Raw genomic sequence first — 20,748 nt, 5'->3', positions numbered from 1 at the left:
TGAGCCTATGGAGAACAGATATTGTCCAGTTGGGGGATGAGATCTGCTTCCCATTACATATTTCTGTCAGCTAGAGGAGAGCAAAAATGTGTCTCCATGTTTCTCTCAACAGTTTTGCGAGGAAGATGCACATTTTGGTAAATAATCTTTTCCCTGAGATTTCTTACTAGCTCTAAAGAACAGCAGCATTCAGAAATACCTTCATGCTGACAGTGAGTTCACAGTGTTTTGAAGCAACTCCCACCATGGCTACAGATGTAATTGCACTGTCTTCAGAGCACCCTGGGCCAGGCCTTTCCTCAGAATCCACCTGTTAAGAGGCACAGACCGCTTCTCTCAGTGACTGAAGCCCGTACAGCAAATCAGCACTTTGAAATGTGGAGCTGCGTGGAAATCCACCCAATCTTTCTCTTCCCTGGTCTCACAAGCGGGAGCTGCCGATAACTGCACAGTACAGGGCAGGGTGGGAGAGCACTATAAGTTAATAACCTACAAGCAATTCGGAGACGTCTCAGACAGAGGCTGACACTGGAGAATTGGATGTCTGCACTGAACGTCCATTGAATTGTGTTGGAGGGCTGATGAGAGGAGCACTCTGAAAGCACTGCCTGGCAGGTAAGGCTACAATGCACTCTGATGGGGAGTGCCATGTCTTCACCGCTGCTTTGTCTTTTCCCTGGACATCCTCACAGCAGTGTATCAACATTATATAATGCAGGGAGAGTTCAGCGTGGGGATAAGGAGTTGATAGCCAGCTCTCGGTGTGTCTGTTTATGTGACAGACGTGATTTACCATTCTCCCGTTCACACGATGCACTCGGAGCTGTTGTTTCAATTCATTTTTTATTTCACAATAATTATACTTGAACCTAAATAAACATCTGGAAAGTCCTCTAGTTGCAGGAGCAGCCTTGAAAGCCTGCTTTTAAAAACTCCTCCAGCGTGGGGTTTGTTTCCCACACAGTCAGTGATTACTGCTCTGTGTTCTCCTCCTATTTACCGCCTTTTTCTCCTAACACAGCACGGTTCTGCTTTCTCCTGCCGGGTGGGAAAAAGGAAAGGAGGACGAGCGCGACGAGCGCTGGGATCGCTTTTCCCATCGGGACCGAGGGGAGCCGGGCACCCTCTACCCTTCACAGGGGCCGCTTGCCCTTCCCGGGGGGCGCCGCGGGGGCGCGCCGGAGGGGCAGCAGCGCGCCCGCGGCCCCTGGGGTCTCCGGAGCCATCCTGCGGCGGAGAGGGGGTATCCGGAGAGAGGGGGTCTCCGGAGAGACGGCAGCTGCCGGCCGGGGACAGAGGGACGGAGGGGAAAGGAATGTGGGATCGGAGAAGAAAGAGACGGGGGAAAGAGGGATAACGGACGGAAGGATGGAGAGGCGAGAGAGGGAGGGATGGAAAGATGGAGGGAGGGAGGGATTCGGGATGGAGGCACGAGGGACGGAGGGATGAGAAAATGAGGGCTGAGGGCCGAAGGTCTGAGCGAAGGCTGCGGGAGCGTGCGCCCGCCTCCCCAAGCTGCTCCCCCTCCGCTGCGCGCCCCCGCGCCGCTCCACGCCTCCCCCCGCTCCGCCGACGCGCGTGCCCGAGCCCGGGGCTGCCTCTCCGTCGCATCCTCCTCCTCCTCCGGCGGCGGCGGCGGCAGCGCCGGGGATGGGCAGCGAGAGCGCGCCCAGGAGCAGCCCGGGCCCCGCCGCTCCCCGCTGCTCCCGCGCCCGCTGCTGCTCCTGCCCCGCCGCCCCCCGCGCCCCGGGGGCAGCGCCGCCGCCGCGCTACCCGCAGCCCCCGCCTCGGACGGGTGAGTCACGGGGCCCTGTGCCCCCCCGCCCCCAAAAACACCTGCCGTGCCTCCTCCATTGCCGCTTCGTCTCCCATCCCGGAGCGGCCCCGGGAACGCTGAGGGGGACGCGGTGAGGGGGGAGATACTATTCTTCGCCTGCTCCAACCCCCGGGGAATGGAGGGTCCTGGCCCGGGTTTGAGCCCTCCCCGCGGGGGCAGGAGGTACGCGGGGCAGCGAGTGTGGCCCCGGGGCTGCGCGGGGGCGGCGGGGGAGGGGACTGCCCCACGGTGCCCTTCCCGGCCCCCGCTGCCCAGTCCCACGGGGCTGTCTCGCACGCACAGACAACCCGACATCCCCCAGTGCCCGGGTCTGGAGCCCCCCCGTAGCCCGAACCCCCGTGCCCGGGTGGCTCGGGGTAGCGTGCAGCGTCTTAACTTTACCAAAGGACCGTTTTAAGGTGGTCTGAGGGGAGATGGGCCAACCCTGCGCAGCTGGATGCTGCTCCGCAGCCGCAGCCCGTGATCGGGGAATGGTCCCGGACTCCCCCCGGGGTTGTGCGGGGGCAGCGGAGCACGGGGCGGCTGCGGCTCTGTGCAGCCCGGAGCGGCCCCGGGAAGCACGAGGCAGAACTCGGCGCCCGGGTGGACTTCTCTCCCTCTTCTCCAACAAACAAATATAAGAAGGCAGAGAGATTGTGGGGTGGGAGGGGGCAGAAGTCTGTGCCTGTTTTCCTTTCGCTGCCCAGAGCAGAGAGTGCGAATGTTGAGGATGCTGTGACTGAAAAGTGGTTTCTGGTTTTCTGTGTCATGATGCACAAGGCTGGTTGTAGGGAGTGTAGCTACTATCTGTATCCCAATAGTTCCCTGCCGAAAGGGTTGTTATGGCAGCAGAGCTTTCCCATTCTTTTATTTAGCATCTCTGGCTCAGAGTAATGTTAAAGACCGGGAAACTGCCTTGAAGAAAAAAAAGAAAAAAGACCAACCTCTCACCTCTTTGCCAAATAGCCAACAAGTATGAATACAAGATTTGCAGTAAATCTTCACTCCTTTCTCCAGAAGCTGGTGCTGTGATAGCACTTCAGGCTGAAGGAGTCCCTGGGGGGAAAATGTCTTTTAAAAAAAATTATTTTTATGTAGGGGGAAGGGAGGGGAACGGAGGGGCACAATTCCTGTGTTCTGTTACATTTTGTTGAAGTTTTCGAACGGTTTTTCAGGTTATTTTTTTCAACTGTTTCAATTATGGTTTGTGGGATTTTTTTTTTTTTTTGTCATAGCATTCTTTCTCAGTTACAGAGGACTCCTTAGTCCTGCACTGCTCTGAGTAAAGTAATTCTGCATACAAGAAGCAGAGGAAGACTTGTATTTCAATAGATGCAGCTTTTTTTCTATAGTTTACAGGATGGTGCATTTTTGTTTCACAAAACAGAAAGGAATCTGTGTGAGACTCATCAGAAAGCTTTCATCACACCTTAACTGCCGCGGCTGGTGGCAGTCTGAAACAACAAGACTTAGAGGTTATTATGGAAATAAGTTCTTCTGACACTGGTCATGATCTGCCCATTCCCTGTCAGACCACAGAGAGTTGTAAGGGAAATGGTTTGGTTTTGATTTCTGCTTAATTCAGTATATTCCAGAAACAGTGGTTAAACAGTGATCGAGATTAGGACTGATCTAAAAGCATATGAAATTTTCAGAGGGCTGTATTATCTTGCAGTTCTTCATTCTGCAGCTGTATTGGTGTCATTTGGTGTCTTCAGCTGGAGTTTGGATGTGTAGAGGTTGAACAGTGACGAAGGGCAGCAGGACTTCAACCTGGAAGCTCTTGCATCTTTATTTCCAGCTGAATTTTTTGCAGGCTGATATTGATGCTGCAGAATAAAATGTAATCAAATGGTGGTATCCTGTTTCCAGTTGTACATTTTTGCTTGTAGTGAGAAAGCAACACGAATCTGGAACTGCTCATTTAAGAGTAAATAAATGCTTTTCTATAAGATTAATTGTGTTCAGTGCTGAACTCAGTGTTGAAACAGACAAGGTGCAGGTTAAATAAGTGAACTAAAACAACAGAGTGTATGTGATTTGTAACAAATTTTCATTGCTTGTAGTGAATATAGGCAATCTTGTAATATTCATATTATAATAGAGACACTATACAAGGGAAATGAAGCACATCAATGTGCATTTTTAATAACAAACTGAACTCTTGAATAAACCTTAGAAATTCCCGAGGGACTGCAACTATATTTCTTGTTAGAACTGTGGTCATGATTCTGATCTCAGTCAGATCAGTATGAGATTCTCCTCAGACATTGCTGTGAGCTGAATCAAAGACATTTTTGCTAACCATTTTGAAGGAACCAGGATGTGAAAAGATCATTTGTACTTTCCCCCATTGCCATAGCTGGAAGCATTTATTTTATGTCTGGTATGGAATATTCCAAGCTCTACCTGCACTCAAGCCCATATTTCATACCTGTTCAGACAGCTCAGCTGAAATAATTATTGAGAAAAACAATAATGTATGTATAGCTATGAGCTCTTTTACTGGGACCTACTAGTTAAATAATAGTCGTGTTTCCTGTCAAAAGGGCTCAACTTTGATATTTCCATATCTGATACCAGTAAAATTTTACCTTAGGTTGTGTTGGGGATCCATGATCCTTGAGGTCTCTTCCAATCCAGACCATTCTGGATTCGTGATTCCGCGATTCTGCTAAATAGAATGTTTCTTAAAATGGCATTATTTGTTTCATGGTTCTGATTTTAAGAGGGACTAGCTGATTTTAATCAAGATGAAGAGCAGATGTTTCCAACTTTAGTGATTAAAAAATACCTTCAGTGATTTAAAAATAAACTTAGATTGTAATGGAGAAAAAACAAATTTGGTCACTCTAGAAAGGTTACACCTGAAATTGTTTGATACAAATGAACCAACAGCTTGCACTTGTTTAACATTGAACAGAGGTAAAGTGGAGCAAAACCAAAAGCTGGCAGTACCATCATATGAAAATACATAATGTAAACCCTGGAAAACTGTTGCAAATATTGCCCCAGAAGTTTCTACTTTTGACTTGAGGACTGGAAGTCCAATGGAGAAGGTCCCACTGACTTCAGTAAGCACACATACCTGCAGCGTGTTGTTGAAGAAGGGGTGGGAAAAGGTAATCTGATGTGGTAAATACAAGGGTGCTGACAGATAGCTACTAAAAAAATAGCTACTAAAACATATGGAGAATGTATGGTTTTCTTCATTTAGGAGCAAGTTCTGGCTCCACAGAAGCTGATTTGGAATCTTGCCATTGATCTCACTGGGGCCAAAATGTCATCCAGAGAATTATGTTTCAAATGACTTTTGAAATACGTTGTGTGTTATATTTAATCTGGTTTTAATTTGTGCGATATTCTATTAAAATGAGGTTACCTTTGCCAAGCTTGAGTTATTAATTAGTTATTAGTGATCATTTTCCCTTTCCTTTTCAATTTTTTAAATGTCAGTTTTTCAGAAATGGCAAGAAATACAAAATAGTCTTCTTGTAAGAGTGCACTCATAAGCTGAATAATTCAAAACCTGTGCTGTCATTGTGCAATCAAATTTTTAATATGATGCTGTCAGAGTCATAAAATAAGAAAATCAAATGTGACATCATAGAACACAATGTATATAGCTGACATGACATCTGGATGTTTTAATTTCCCCACTTTAAATTTAGTGGTTAATGAAGACAGACCTTTCTTTCCTCTGAGGAAGTCCCTAATACAACATGTTAAATGTTCAGAAAAATGATGTGTATATTTTCTTAAAAAGAAAAATCCCTCACGTAAAGGAGACGAATTAACAGAAGAGACAGTTTTAAAGCCTTCCATGGGAAACAGAACTGAGATAATTTATAGCTGGACAGGAAAACTATTGTCGTTTATGTTTTCTACAATATAGTAGGTATGCTCTTCACAAAGGACAACTTATTAACTGTTTCTGACTAGGTGTGTACCTCTGCATAAAAGTGAGATTGATACACTCAAGGTGCTCAAAAAAACATCAATTTCTGTGGTGGTGGTGTGTATTTGTTTGTTTGTTGTTTTTTCTTTATACTGGCTTTCCCCTAAATCAAGAACATTTCTTGCTAATAAAAAGGTGCCAGATAGGCAGAAATGGAAAATGAAGCTCTGTGGAACAGAAAGAGCAGCAATGCCACCGTCCCCACACTGTGGTGCTGCATCAGCCCTACTTTGCTGGATGGGGACCAATGCTTGATATTGCTCTAAGCAGTCAGTCTCTTAAGGAAACTTGCTTGGAAATGGATCACAAGAGGGATTTTATTTGTTAGTCTTGGCCTCTGCCATCCTCAAAGAAACCAGCTCTGATTGTGAACCTGCTTTAGCAGAGGGTTTGGACTAGATCACCTCCAGAGGTCCCTTCCAAACTTTACGATTCTGTAATTATGTGCCTCTATGTGTCCTGGACAGATCTTTTGAGGAGCTCAGCTCCTCACTGCTGCTGCTTTGAAAGCTGATTGCATTCCAAGATCCTCTAAGAAATGGAGTGAAATAACCAATTCATCTTACACAGCCACAAACCAGCTTTCAAATCGCAATGATTTTCCATCACAACTGCATGTTGTCTGTGTTTGAAACAGTGAACTTGAGGTGAAAGGCTGCAAAAATGTGATTACCACTCTCCGAGACATTTAGTCCTTCAGGAATATCTTACGGAAAGTACATGTTTCTATTGCACAAACTGGAGCAGAGACAAATGAATCAAATAATACACAAATATTTTTCTTTTTTTTTTTTTTTCCCCCCACACTATTTGTTCTAATTATGTACAGAGACTGTTAATGTTGTCAGATGTTTGGTTCTGGAACACATATCTAATCCATGAACAAACAGCCTCATAATTGTTCGTATTTCTTTACCACATAATGCTACATTTTGATCTGTCAGTAGACAGTGATTTAACCTGACCAAATTAGCACATTCCAATACTAATGCTTTTCTTCCTTCTTGATTTCTACCACTTAAAAGCTAAAAAACCTAAACCAATAACAAAGAAAAAAACTATTGTTGCAATACTACAGTGTAAACCTACTGTGTAAGTAAAGCTACAGAACTTAAAAGAACTCACCAATTGAACACTGAAAATATACTTTTGTATATCTAAGTGATAATCCAGTTGGTCAAGGCTCTATTGTCTTTTCTTCAGATGTCTTCTTCCTTCTAGTTTATCCTGGACAGCAGCTACAGCAGTTTCAAACTGAGAAAATTAGAACTGAACGCGCAGGAAAGCCTGCTTTCCTATTTCAATGTTAGAAGAGAAGTAAAAGGCAGAGATATATACATTTAAACTTTGAAGGGCACAGCAATGTAAAACATATACTTCAAAGCTGTTTTTTTTTCCATTATCAAATGAGTGTTGATTTTTATTTAAATGCAGAATATATTTTAAAATTTTGTATTTATCTAGGATCTTCATTATTCTTTCGTTTACCTAATAAAAAAATCCAGAAAATATTTTCTGCATTGTATTTGTATATTGACTTCCAACTCAAAGCATCTAAATAATATTTAAACATTATGCATCATTTGTCATACTAAAGTGCACGAATTGAGAACTGGAACAAATAACAGACATAGACTTCTTTTTGATTGGCAAAACATGACATCAGATTTTCTACAGAGCTTATAGAAATTGCTGGCTGATGTTCTTTAATGGTTAGGTGGGTGATGCTCAAATATTCTTCAAGAAAATAACTAAAAATCATAATGTAGTCCAAGATTAATTGCAATTGTTTAATACATGGTGTTGAACTATGATTAAAGTTGATGATTGAAATCTATCTATCCTTAGGATAAAGTAATCACTAAGTACTGTTTACATTTTTGTCTTTGCATTTCCACACAGTTCCTCTTGCAGCTTTTTTTACTCATTTTTTTCACCCCAGATGGAGCCACAGGGTAGGACTTCAAGATATTTTAAAATAGCTTATAAATAATTAAGCAATCTTATTTCTCTGTATTTTCAAAGGCTTTCTTATGAGTCACCACAGCTTAGGAAGTCAGGTACCAACTGCATACTCAGAGCAGACTTCTAACCAAGGACAGATGGATGCAGGTGGCACGTAGACCTTGCCAGACATCATAGGGTGAAGAAAGTTTATAAGGTGTCAAAGCCAGTTCTCTCTGCTTATCAGGGTGATACTTCAGAGTTTTTTGAAATTACAAAATTTGTGTCCTTTTGAAATGAATTAGAACTCCTCAAAAAAGTCTTTTCCCCAAGTTGTTTCAGATAGGCTGAAATGTTCAAGTTGGACTTTTAAAATATTGTAATATACATCCCAAAAAACTATAAATGATTTGAATACTTCCTTTATTTGATTTTCCTTCAAAGCAAGACTAGCAAAATTAGTTCAATTTCATGGAGCACTGTGATATCAGTGAAACTGTATATTCCAATGTAATAGGATTTCAGACAATTTTCTTCAGTGGCTTTAATTACAGAGTAAGAAAGACTTTCTTTAAAATTAAAGCTAAGCCAAATGAAGGAATCAATCCTGAAATGATTTGTGTGTATGACAAGTTCCGTGAATGTGTATATTCCCATAAATTGGCTGATTGTGTACGTCATATTACTCTTGCGATAAGCACTTGAACTTTGTAAGAATTAAGTCCTCACTACTCTTTGGCAAAGCAGTGGAAGTGTTGGCTTAGAGGAAAAGAGTTATGGAAAATCATAAAGTTTTGAAACTGAAGATTTGAAATAGGAAATACTTTATGGTTACTAGCACCAAATTTTGCATTTAAATGGAATGGGAGAACATCCAACTACACTTAGAAAGCATTTAAGTTATTATCATTGCTTGTATCGTTATGTTTGGAATAAAATTTATCAGCTAAATAGCCAAGGCCATCAACCTAGGCTATGCTGATTTTACAATCTATTTAAACTGGCAATACAAGATTTTCACAACTAACTGTTTAAGACTATTATTCAGCAGTTCTAAATACCCATAGTTTAAAGGCCAACATTTAAGTTAACAAAGTAAACTTGCTCTGACACAAATGCTAATTGATTTCTTGCAAACTACCAGAGTTTTTATACAACGCTATTTAGCTGAATATAGAAAGAAAATGTGATAATATCCCACAAATGCCATTTTGGAGCATAAGAAACATGCTAATTCTAGAAGTTGAAATAATTAGGAGAGTTTTATTGACTGCCCCAAACATTGCCTCTACCACCTACACTAAGAGACAACTGATGTCCTACATGAGATATGAGCACTTAGATTAGGGTTGCAAGCAAGGAGCTCAGGCAAGGAACCAAGCTTCACTTCCTGGAGATCTCCAAGTCTCCCCTGCAGTTGCTCACTGGCCACCATAGCTGCACAGTGTTCAGCGAAGATTTCTAGGAGACACAAAATAGCATTTAAAATATTTTGGCAGTTGGAGTCTTATAACTAGATAAAGCATATTTTCTTCAGGCCTTACTGAATCAGAAATAGCATAGCCACCAGGAGCAGGGAAATGATCATCCCTCTGTACTCAGCACTGGTGAGGCTGCACTTCAAGTACTGTGTTCAGTTTTGGGCCCCTCACTACAAGACATCGAGGCCCTGGCGTGTGTCCAGTGAAGAGCAATGAAGGTGTGAGGGGTCTGGTGCACAGGTCTTAGGCGAAGCAGCTGAGTGAGTTGGGATTGTTTAGTCTGGAGAAGAGAAGGCTCAGGGGAGACCTTATCACTCTCTACAACTGCATGAGAGAAGGTAGTAACAAGGTGGATTCAGTTTCTTCTTCCAGATAACAATTATAGGATGAGAAATGGTGGCTTTAAGTTGCATCAGGAGAGGTTCAGGTTAGGTGTTAGGAAATATTTCTTCCCAGGAAGAGTGATGAGGCATTGGCACAGGCTGCCCAGGGAGGTGGAAGAGTCACTGTCCCTGGAGGTTTACTAGAAACATGTGGATGTGGCAATGGGGGACATGGTAAGTGGGCATGGTGGGAGTGGATCAACAGTTGTACTAGAAGATCTTTCCCAACCTATAGGATTCTATGATTTAAGAGTTTTCTCTCCAAAGATATCCTGTGGTAGGGTAGGCAAGTGCAAGCAGCTGACAGCATTCATATTGCTAAACCACTTACAGCAAACTAAAATACTGACAACGATAACTGCGTTTGGCTTTTAGTTCTATCCACCCAAAAGCAATTTAGGCCTTGCATAACAAGTGATGCTAATGGTCGGTGGGAAGGCATTCCAAACTGATTGCACATCGGAGCTAAGAACAGCAGCTCTGCTATGAAATTCAAGGCTGGGAGTTTTTGTGCAATTGATAATACTCACCGTAAGACTGGGAGTAATTTAATTTTATGCAGTCGATGAAACAAATAAGAAAATGGTTTGCATATGTGTGTATAAACTACAGTATAAATAATTCATGTTCGAATCAGTAAAGAGAACAAAGTAATTGACTGAAACCTGTGAATTACATCAGTGGATAAGCAAATAAAATACCAGCAGTCACAGTTTTTTCATACTAAAATGTATGATAGCAAAACACTGCTGTCTTAGAATAGCAACCTGCAAGTGGGAGACTACTTGTTATTAAAGTAAGTTGCTTTACCTCACAACATCTTGATACTTTCAAATAGGCCTAAATTTTATTTTTTAAGCGTATATATATATATATGCTTATAAAGAAATATATACATATATATTCACATACACATACATACCTTCACGCATACGTGCATACATACATTCATATATACATGAATGCTCCTATTTCAACTAGTCCACAGTGGCAGCTGATGATTCCAGGCATCCTACTTTTAAAAATCCTCTTCTGTAAAAATGAGCTTTTTAATTTTTCTTAATAATTTCCTGTGTTAATTTATTGATTTATTCATTTTTTTAACTTTCTTGGAATGGCCTATTTGTAATTCTTTTCACTCTCACCACTATGCAGATAATTTTTGTTCCTTTCACTGCATTGTTACAGAATAAGTCATTTTGATGTTTGTGCCCTATTTTTGTAAGTGGCTAATGCAGTGTAATGGTTATGGATTATCTGTAGTTTTCAGGTAAGTAGAAGAAATTGCCCTAGAATTTTGCTTCTGTGAAGGTCAGAAATGCAAAGATAGAAGTGCAAGCCACTACATTCTCAGTCCCCAGCTCCAACCATGCCTCTTTCTACCATACAAAATTGTTTTAGCACAGATTTTCCCAAAAAACTAGAGGATACTTCTGATGCCATGAAGGGAAAATAATAAGTGATAATTACAGGCTATTTCAGCAGCAATAGGAAATGGCAGTATACACTTGAGAGAATAGTCAATGATCAGTCTAGATGATAAACTACTCTACCTATTGATGTGTATATATTTTTTAAACTTTCTACAGATTATTGTTCCAAAGTAGTATTTTCTCCTGCTTCACTGCCATCTTCCAGTTTTCCCTCCCATTCTGTTCCCTTTTCTTCCTACCTCTGTATCCTTTACACCTCAAATTCATTTTATTCAGCTGAGCATTTCCATCTTTTCCTTTGCATGGTTTCTCAAATTGTCACTTCTTAATACAAAATCCATTTTATTTGCTCCAGGGCAAAATAAAAAAAGAGGGAATCTGAACTTTTGTATAATAATTATGTGTGATGATTGAGGGCAAAATCAACGCAGAAAGTTATAACTAAATACGTTAAATGTTTTTGGCAGCGAAAACATGACTTGGATGCATTTGTCTGTATTAGCAATTCAACACAGCAGGATCAGACCAGTAGATCAAAGCAGTTAGTACTGAGGTCTCTATATTTAAATATATGTGATCAATGTGTTTTGCCATGGACTAGATTTAGTTTGGTGTCTTGGACCAAATGGTATTACCTTGCATCTAGTCTGAGGCTTCTCAAAGGACTAAATTAGCTCAGGTCTTTTTGTTCCCCCTACAGGACAGAGTACATTTGGTACAGACTGTAAGCAGAGCTTCCTATTTAATTTCCTTCAAAAAACATGTAGTTTGTGCACACCAAAACTGCTTTGAAACCAAACCAATGTATGGTAATTAGGATGCACTACAAAACCACATTACTTCTCCCAGTGAAATGGCAGTGTAGGCTCCTATTCTCTGAATAGCACTCTCCACCACCACTATGCCCTGGGGTTACCTATTCCTACTTCAGTTTTTATTCTTAGAACTCTATTTACCTAGGTCCCAAGAAGCACCTTAAGTCTTCTGAAGACTGAACAAGTTCAAGGATTTGTGTTAATCTTTCATCGTGCCATCATATGGTCTACGTGCTACAACCAGGAAGCCATTCCTTGGGCAATTGCTTCAGATGCTAGGCTAATAAGTCATTCACTCTTTTGTGTGGGCAAATAAATATTTAACTTTTAAACATTCTAATCATGTGGAGGCATGGTTCCTACAGGTGTGGCAAATGTTTTATCTCAGAATGGGAAGTGCAGGTTGCAGTGTCACAGCCAGAATAGGCAGTTGGCAGAAATGAACCCAGGCTGCTGACATTTTGGATAAGAAATCGGATCATAGTGTTATTGGAGGGGTGAACGACCAATGCATCTTCACTCTTTCTATTTTAAAAGAAAAGTATTGTTCCACTTATTTTTGTCTTCCATTCAATTTCTAAAATGAAAAATAAAAATAAAAGAGTTATTTTATTTTTACTTTGCTAGCAGGATTTGAATCTTAATTTGATGGATGCACATTCTTAAAACCCTAAGCAGAATGCTTGACTCCTGACTTGGTGGAATTTAAAACAAGCTTTGTGATGTGTATTCCTTTCTGTATCAAACTGCCTGCTCAATGTCCTGACTTCAACATAGCTCTCTACTCTGTGTGCAGGGTGCCTACAACCTAGTCTGTTCCACCTGACCTCCTGGGGAATCATGTACCATTTAAATAGGGAATGCTTTATGTGATATGGCAATAGGATACAAAAAGTGTAGTAATTAATTACTCTGCCTTTTAGTACCCAATTATTTTTTCTTGGATGCTGCCACCAAACATTGCAATGTCTAACTGTCAGATGCTGTATTTGTAAAGACTCATTTCTCTTACCTGAAATGGATTTCCCATGCAAAGCATAGCAGATGTAAGTGGAATTTAGAAAGGTTGAGAAGCTGAACAAGGGAATGACTAGAAGGAAATACAGTGGCCAATAGTACACATACAACCTACACCTTAAAAGCATCTACTTTCAGCACAAGGCAAACACCTGCCGTTTCTTGAAAGTGAGCCCATAAGCTAGACCTATATTTTTTTCAAAATAATTAGAACATGATGCTAATTGATATCTAAATATCCAGTAATTGCAGGACTTACCATTTGGGTAGATGACATTTAACAAGCTCCCCACACTTTTGAAGTGGAAAAAAACAACAACCTCAGAAGCACTTTCAGGTAAAAAATGTGCCTTAACTACTGACTGAATGATTATTTCTGTATGAAGCAAGTGATTTTCTCCTTTTGAAATGTTGCCAATTTGTATAATTGATTAAAGAGCTAATGGAGGAGGAATTTAAACCTGACCCCCTTTTTTCATAGAAGAGGGGGCTGTGGAGTTAATTGCTTGCTATTTGGCCAAATAAATATTTAAAAGCACACTGAACAGTTCCAAGAGGGGAAAATGAAAAAGTTGTCTTGCCAGATAACAAGTACTTTCTGCTTACCAGGATCCTCTAGAGAGGTGAACTGTTTCAAATCTAATAGTTTTTATAGATTGAGTGATGTAGGGTTGTTGTTTCCCAAGTGAGAATTTCATTTACTTTGGTTTCAGAAAGTCTTGTTTCCTGCTTTTTCTTTTTTCCATGCATGTGAAATCTGATCTGGCATGCTTGTACTCAGAAAACACACTGGTATTCTCTGCCAGGTGAGGCTGCTGCTCTTGTGAATGAATTTGAACTCAGAACTTGACAGGGTCAGGACTTGAGAATCCAGTGCATGAGTATCACACTGCTTGAAGATGCTGGGCCGCAGCTGCTTGAGAGCTGAAAAGCATTAGTGATGCCCAAAGACTGCAGCTACACTCCTTGGTAGGTTTTATCTTTATAACTCATAAAAAAAGCCAGAGCGTTAAAAGACAACACTTAAGAGGAACCTTTAGAATGACAGAAAGGTATTAATAGGAAACATTCAGAAAATTTAATATTTTATAAAAATAGCTTTGTTGCCATCTTGGAAAATGAAAATCTCTCTTCTTTCACGTAATAGATATAGTGCAGTGAGCAGTAATATAGCTTTCCCATAATCCTTCATCACTTTGCCTCCATTTGTTTTTAGAAGATATTTGAGCTTATAGCCAAAGCACAAAATTAGCTGATGTCCATAGAACAGGTTCAAGGAATTATGCTTTGTAGGAAAGTAAATATATATAATTTTCCTAGAGATATTCATTTTTGACAGTCTATTTACTTGAAAAGATCTTTACTTTGCCAGCACTTTGTCTCTCTTCTCATTTAAAATATCAAGGTCTTCACAGTAGAGACTTTTATCATATTTATTCCTGTGGACTTAAAAGCCACTGTATACTAACATGATAACTCAACATAATCTAATCTAGCTTTTGCACTTTATTTCACAAAGCAAACCTTTACATAGATTTCTATAACACTAAAAAGCCTTGCTGAAGTCCTTAAAAATCTGATTTATTCAGGCTGAATTGGGCCTTCATACTTCCTAACGCTCCTTGAGCCATTATCAAATCATAGATATGTTTCCAGTGAAAGCTGTAATATCTGGTCTTCTCTGATATCTATCCTGGAAGAGAACAAGCTATCAAAATGTATTCTTTTCTGTTTAGATTGAAATCTTTCCGAAGCAGGAGTAAGTTGACAAGACCATTAGAAGATCCCAGATAATTATGCTGTCAGTGGCAACAAATCTGTTTCAGGTGATGGTCTGTCTTTCTGTGTTAAGGTTTTATGACTTCCTCTAGCTCCAGAAGTGTGTTTTCATGGAATATTTTTATCTAAATTGTAATGAGTTCAACATGTTTTTTTTTTCAAATGATAATATGGAGTTTTGTTGTTGTAGATAGAATTTCTTTCAGATGATTAGCCTGCAGTTGTTAGACAAATTTCGACCTGGAATCTCCCTAGATTTACAGTGCAGTGATTAGAATATATCTATTCCACATTCTTTTAGTCTTACAAATCATTTTTGGGTTTATGTTTCTTTCTGAGTTCTGGAAAGGCTAAATTTTCCTTCTGATACGTAGATATGCTGGAACTGTCCTTACTTTCCTCATCTTAAATCCTCAGCTACTGATCTGTTATACACTAACACACATAGGAAAGACCACTTTAAATGTTTGCATTTTGAAATTTCCAGATTTTCTTTAAAGACAGTAAGTGAAGCTAGAGATGTATCTCTGACTGTGAAGTGTTAAATCTGTAACTCAGCCTAGAGTTCTGTGTGAAGCCTCCTTAACTTTTTACAGATAGGACCATGTATTTTAATTTCTGTATTTATCGTCTTTACAGTCACTAATAATTTTTACCTTTGACTTTCATTTTCTTGTGATTTTTCCATCCATTTTAGCAGGATGTTATCTCTCAGAATCCTCATTCTGCTTGTAAAACTATAATAAACCCAAAATTGTGAGCCTGGAGAGCTCACAATTATGTATTCATGGATAACTGTAATCTCACCTCAATTTAGCCACACACAAAAAAAAAAAAAAAAAAAAAAAAAAGTACACTAGCCTTCATGACTTCCTCTGTAGTTAGGAAAGAGCGAAAGATGACTCCAGAGAGCAATTGCAATTCATTGTGTTTCTGGACCTCTCTCTTAGAATGGGAGGAATTATCCTGTGAAAATACTTCTTTGCTCTACTGACTGTAAGGGAGCTTCTATGAGTATCATGGAGAGTATATCTACCATTTTTTAAAAAGTGACTTCATTATTTAAGACCTTCAATTATTTTTACATAGGGCTTTACAGTTTCCCAGTTCAAGACCTGTGGCTGACTTGGACTATATCGGGAGCGCAGGAATGGAGCCAAAAGAGCGTGCTGTGCTCCCCCTGTATTTGGGAAAGCTGAGAAGTATGGTACAGAGAGATTTCAGCTGGCAGCACAGAAGCCGTTGTGGGGATAGAAGCAGCACAGCTGTGTTCCTGCAACACTGCACACTGAACTAAGAAACACTGCTGAAACCAGCTTAATTCACTGGCACAGTATCTCAGTTTCAATGAAACTTGTTTATAACAAATAGACTAGTAGAATATCATAGATATATAGATAGATAAGTTTCTTCCATTTTACTTGCTTTGGAAGAAAACTGCAAAAATGCAACAAGAGACATCCTGTACAAGACAATTTCTGTTACAGAATATGTGTTCCATGAGAAGTAGTACAGTTGTTCATTTTGTTCTGTCATTTCTTCGTGTGTTCATCTGTTTTAAGGAATATGCCAATTAGAGAAAGTATGTAAACATCCTGATAATCAGTTCTGGACTAGGGCACATAGTGATGCAACTTAATTTAATTATGGAAAAGTTCTTTCATTCATTTCTGGGCATTAATACAAAATGAATGCTAATTGATGAGTGCATACCATTAATTAGCGCTAACACTAATAATGCACTAATAATGCACAACCTAAATTCATCAATAAATGCTCATAGAGGTATTTCAAAGAAGATTTTTGTAAAGATGTTCATGATATAACAGTACTTCCTTTTAGAACTGCAAGACTACAGAAGGTAAAATTGCAGTCTTCTCAGGAAGCCTGCAAAGCAAGACTGACTTTCTGTTATTATTGTCTTTTCAGATGAACGGATGTCACGTTAATTAGACTTTGAAATACTAGTGCTACATACCATTTTGTAAGAGGAAAAGAATTGACTGGATAGAGTTAAATTTCTTCATTTGTTTGTTTTTGCAAAAGGATGGCTATGTGGGGATGGAGACTGTTCCCCATTTTGGTTTACTACTGTTTTGCACAGGGATTGCTGTCTGCTGTCTCGCCTGCAACTCCTTCTAGCCTGGGAAGTTACTAAAATCTGTATGAAAGAAAGTTCTAAAGCAATTAAATATTGGGCTGAACTAACTTTATCACTATTATCTGCTTGGAGGGAACTGCTAGTGATCCTTCCTATGAATTGTCAGAACACCATCTACTCTCCTAAATTTTCTCGTTGCTCCAAAATAAGAGTATGGAGACAACAGGTCCTGCTCTTTCTCTTTGGACTCATATATACATGAATTCCTTACTGATCTTTTGGGGTAAATGTAGCAAGACATACAAAAAGGGGAACTAAAATCAGTTTTATAGTAGTTACAGCTTTACATTTGCTATACTTTAACAGAGTCAGAGTGTAATTGCCACTGTGCTTGTGGGCACAGGAAAGGGCTGGTGATGCCTAATTGCCTAATATCATTATTTTATAATATGTACTGTGTTGTTGTTTTTTTTTTTTAATTTTATTTTAATGCTCCAACTTAGAAAATTACAGTTATGCATGAAAATCTCAAACGCAATTAGATAGATCAAAAAAAAAAAAAAAAAAAAAAGAAGAAGAGAGAGGGAGAGAGAGAGAGAGAAAGCTGGGAAGATACAAATTACACTTCCTATGCAAAATTCTTGTAAGCCTACTAAATATTATTGTCGCCAATTATTTTAGCAAACAGATACTACTTAAAGTATTTGAGTGAGATTAGATAGCTCAAAACAATTTATGAGCAAATTACGAGCAATTTATCCGAGCGTATAGTAATGTGAACAGTTTAAGTGCTGGATCACAGAAGTTATCATTTCCAGCTGCTAGTGGGGGTGATGAGGGTGGGTGGAACTTAATCATATCTGCAACCAGAGCTGTAGGATGAAGTGTTTCCAAATCTTATGTTTCCAGATATCATGACTGTATAAGACAGTGTCAAAGTACATCTCATAACAAAAAAAAAAAAAAAAAAACAAAAAACGAAGAAATCATATATTTTTTTTAATTTCTTTTTTAAATGTTATTTTTTAGCCTATCTTACAGCCTCATGTGGGTTGAGTTACCACTTTTGAGCCTTTTTGGAAGTTCTACAAGACTACAGAATCTTTATTAAAGGGTTAGTTGAGATGGAAGTTGGAGAGTGAATGATTTTGAGTGAGTCCACTGAAATCTATTCTATTTTATACATATTCTTATAGAATTTGACAAATCCTCAGTTATATTTTTAACATTCCTTTTGAGAATTATGAAGCTATTTAGAAAGGTATTTTCTGTATGGAACTTATATTTCTTGAGATGAAACAAAATAAGGCCAGTAGGAATAAAACTGTACCACTTCCACACAGAATGATTTTCTGAGTTAGCTGTTAAGAAATTATCTTTTTTAGATATAAATTAAACCATCTTAAACCTTGGCAAGTCTTAACCCCAACTTCCCTCCTACTTTGATGAACACATACTCAGGCAGGTAGTACTATCAACAGCAACATGTATAATCCAGTTCATCAGTAAGATTATAAATCACTGTGAATAAAGAGTGCAAAATTGTGCCCTGAGTCATAAACAGCATGCAAACTTCTGATGCTGTAATTATCATCTTTTGCAAAGTAGTGCTCCCCTCAACTGCTCATCTTGCTTCATATCTGAAGTTAAGCCTTACACTTGGATCCTTGGTGAGTCTATGTGTCTTTCTGTTGTGGGATTGTGTGTGGGGAATTGGTCATGCTGACTCATTACAATTTGATGCTGTGAGATGCAGCTTTCCCAGAGCAGCTGCTTTTTCTGACAAACATAATGCTCTACTCTGCGTCTTTGATTTTCTGCATATTTTTCTTGCTCATTAGGTCTTGCTCTTTGTATGTTGCCGCTTCATTCAGAGTACTTACTCTACTGTATGTTCCCAGATGGCCAAGTATTTTCATCTGTCTTTTCTATTTTGCTTTTGCAGAAGTTGCTGGAAGTTTTGATAAGCACCAGTGGAGGCAGGTTTAAATTATAACTTGAGAAAATAACAGGAGAGAGGGGTATGAATCACTGAGTGCTCAACTGTAACAAAAATAGCTGGGGAGGGGGTTGCAGAGTAGTAGGGATGTGTATTTTTCTACTGCATTTTTGAAAGCTAAATGAATATTGAAGAACTAAAGGCTTGCATGTAAGCACACGCCATTTACTGGAAATTATCCCACTGACTATCACTTTCAGTTGGAAAATACTCAAGTCCCTCACTGTGTACTGCCAACATTCATTCTGAGCCCTCCATATGGACAGAGAAGGTATTGTTTAATATCTTGTCTATCTGATGATTTCTCGCTTTCAGAGGAGAGGTTCTTGTTTGAGTTTTGCTTTGGAAAAAAAGGAGTCATAGTATTTCTGTCGTTTACACTTCATGTTTATTAAGTCACATTCTTTTATCACTCATCACAGTGGATTTTATCTTGAGTTTTAGCTTTATGTGCTTTTTAGTGTTTTTGGAACCTGTCACTCCATAAGTATCCGCACTTTGTTAAATTATTACCAACACTGTGTCAGCACTGTGCTGTAATAATTTAAATATATTAACTACTTGATATTTTTAGAAATCAATGACATTTTCATATTTTTCTGGGAACAATATCCTCAAGCAGTAATCATTCCCATTTTTATATATTTTTTTCATATTACACTTCAGACCATAATATTCTGAAGATTTATGAATTAGTGAATCCATGGCAGTATGAAATACACTAATTTGTTTCTGAAATTTTCAGAAAAGTTTTCATGTATTTTTTAAAATTTATTTAGATTATCAGATTTTATGTCATGTTATTATATTTTATTTTATTTTCGTACAGTCTTATTAAAATGGGCTCTAGTTCACAGATTTTTGGGGGGTAAAATGGATCTTCAAAATAGAAGATCTCAGTTCTCTTAATGGGATATCTGACCAGTTTGTAGCCCAATTGCATAACCTCTACCTGATTCAAAGAGCACTGTGGTCTTATTCTATTTCTATTGATGGATCGATTGACATTATGCAGATAAATATAGATTTTAGATAGCTCTCACCTTCGTATTTTCGATATAAGACCTAGAAAGTCCTTGAACAATCTTGAGTTACAGTTCTTTTGTAATCCAGTCTTTACAAGATGCCAGAAAGCTTGTGGTGGACTTCAGACTTCAGAGTAACTGATAAAAAATTCAGCTTCAATATGTTTTTTGAAATATATTATTTTTCTGAATGTTAGCTTTTTTATGCAGTTAACTTAATTTTGTTCCAGACTTTGGTAAACAGTATAAAAGAAAGCATATTTTGCTTTGCATTCTTCCCATTATTTCTGTTTAGGGATCCTTGCAAGCATCAATGCCAGATCTCTAGGAAATTTCTTCACAGGGTCATCCCCATTGCTCTGTGTAGCTCAGCTGCCTTGTGGAATGTCAAAGCATCATAGATGTGTTTGAGCATCCTGATAAAGATCCAATCCTTGATGCCCTGACGTTTTGCTACTCCCTGCTGATTTGGAGCTGGTAATGTTGGGTCACACAACAGCAGCAGCTCTCACAGCTCTTCTGGATGCTCTCCAGGACCTTACCTGTAGACACACATCAGGTGGGGAGCTGTCATGAAGAACTCACCACGAAGAATTGAAGCAAGAAGGTTTAACATCACAGTCCTTCTCACACACCCTGCCGGGCTGCCAAAATAGTCCAGGAAGGTGAAAGACAAGAGAACTGCTTATTCATAGGGGCTGCAGAGCCAATCCTTGTAAATATGCTTATTTTCAAAGAGAAAAGTTCTCTGTGACACCTGCCCTCCAAGCTTTCTGCACAAAAATTACTTTCTAATCTACTTTCTAGTGATGAGAACACATTTTTTTCCCCAAAGCAAAAAAAATCCTCTTCCCTAAATTTCTACTCAAAGTATTCCACAGTTAGTGTTTATCATGTTTGTTGTGTATTGTTTAAAGAGTTTTAAATGTTGTGCTCCATGTGATTTGTTTTCTACATATTATAGCTGTGGTACTGTTATCAGACCATTTTTCAGAAG

General features: G+C 39.3%; 1 protein-coding gene and 1 long non-coding RNA gene across 5 annotated transcripts in view; one reads left to right on the top strand and one right to left on the bottom strand.

Annotated features, from left to right (window-relative positions):
• Nucleotides 1-1,620: 1,620 nt before the first annotated feature.
• Nucleotides 1,621-20,748, top strand: part of FUT9 (fucosyltransferase 9) — a 110,449-nt gene continuing 91,321 nt past the window's right edge. The window contains exon 1 of the mRNA XM_085217621.1: nucleotides 1,621-1,795. Within this exon, the coding sequence (XP_085073747.1) occupies nucleotides 1,651-1,795 (145 nt within the window). The 5' untranslated portion in view covers nucleotides 1,621-1,650. The remainder of the gene's footprint in view (nucleotides 1,796-20,748) is intronic.
• LOC104909888 (uncharacterized) overlaps nucleotides 3,182-20,748 on the bottom strand; it is a 32,763-nt gene continuing 15,196 nt past the window's right edge. The window contains exons 4-6 of one of the 4 annotated variants that reach the window (XR_014881480.1): nucleotides 6,900-7,012; nucleotides 4,411-4,490; nucleotides 3,235-3,645 (exon numbers count right to left, since the gene is read on the bottom strand). This is a non-coding gene — a long non-coding RNA (uncharacterized LOC104909888). The other 3 variants (XR_014881478.1, XR_014881479.1, XR_014881477.1) reach the window with 3 other exon arrangements.

This window comes from Meleagris gallopavo, chromosome 2, assembly GCF_905368555.1.
Source record: "Meleagris gallopavo chromosome 2, MGAL_WU_HG_1.1, whole genome shotgun sequence".
In the NCBI taxonomy this organism is placed as follows: domain Eukaryota; kingdom Metazoa; phylum Chordata; class Aves; order Galliformes; family Phasianidae; genus Meleagris; species Meleagris gallopavo.
The sequence above is the reverse complement of the archived record's forward strand: the minus strand, read 5'-3'. Positions and strand labels throughout refer to the sequence as shown.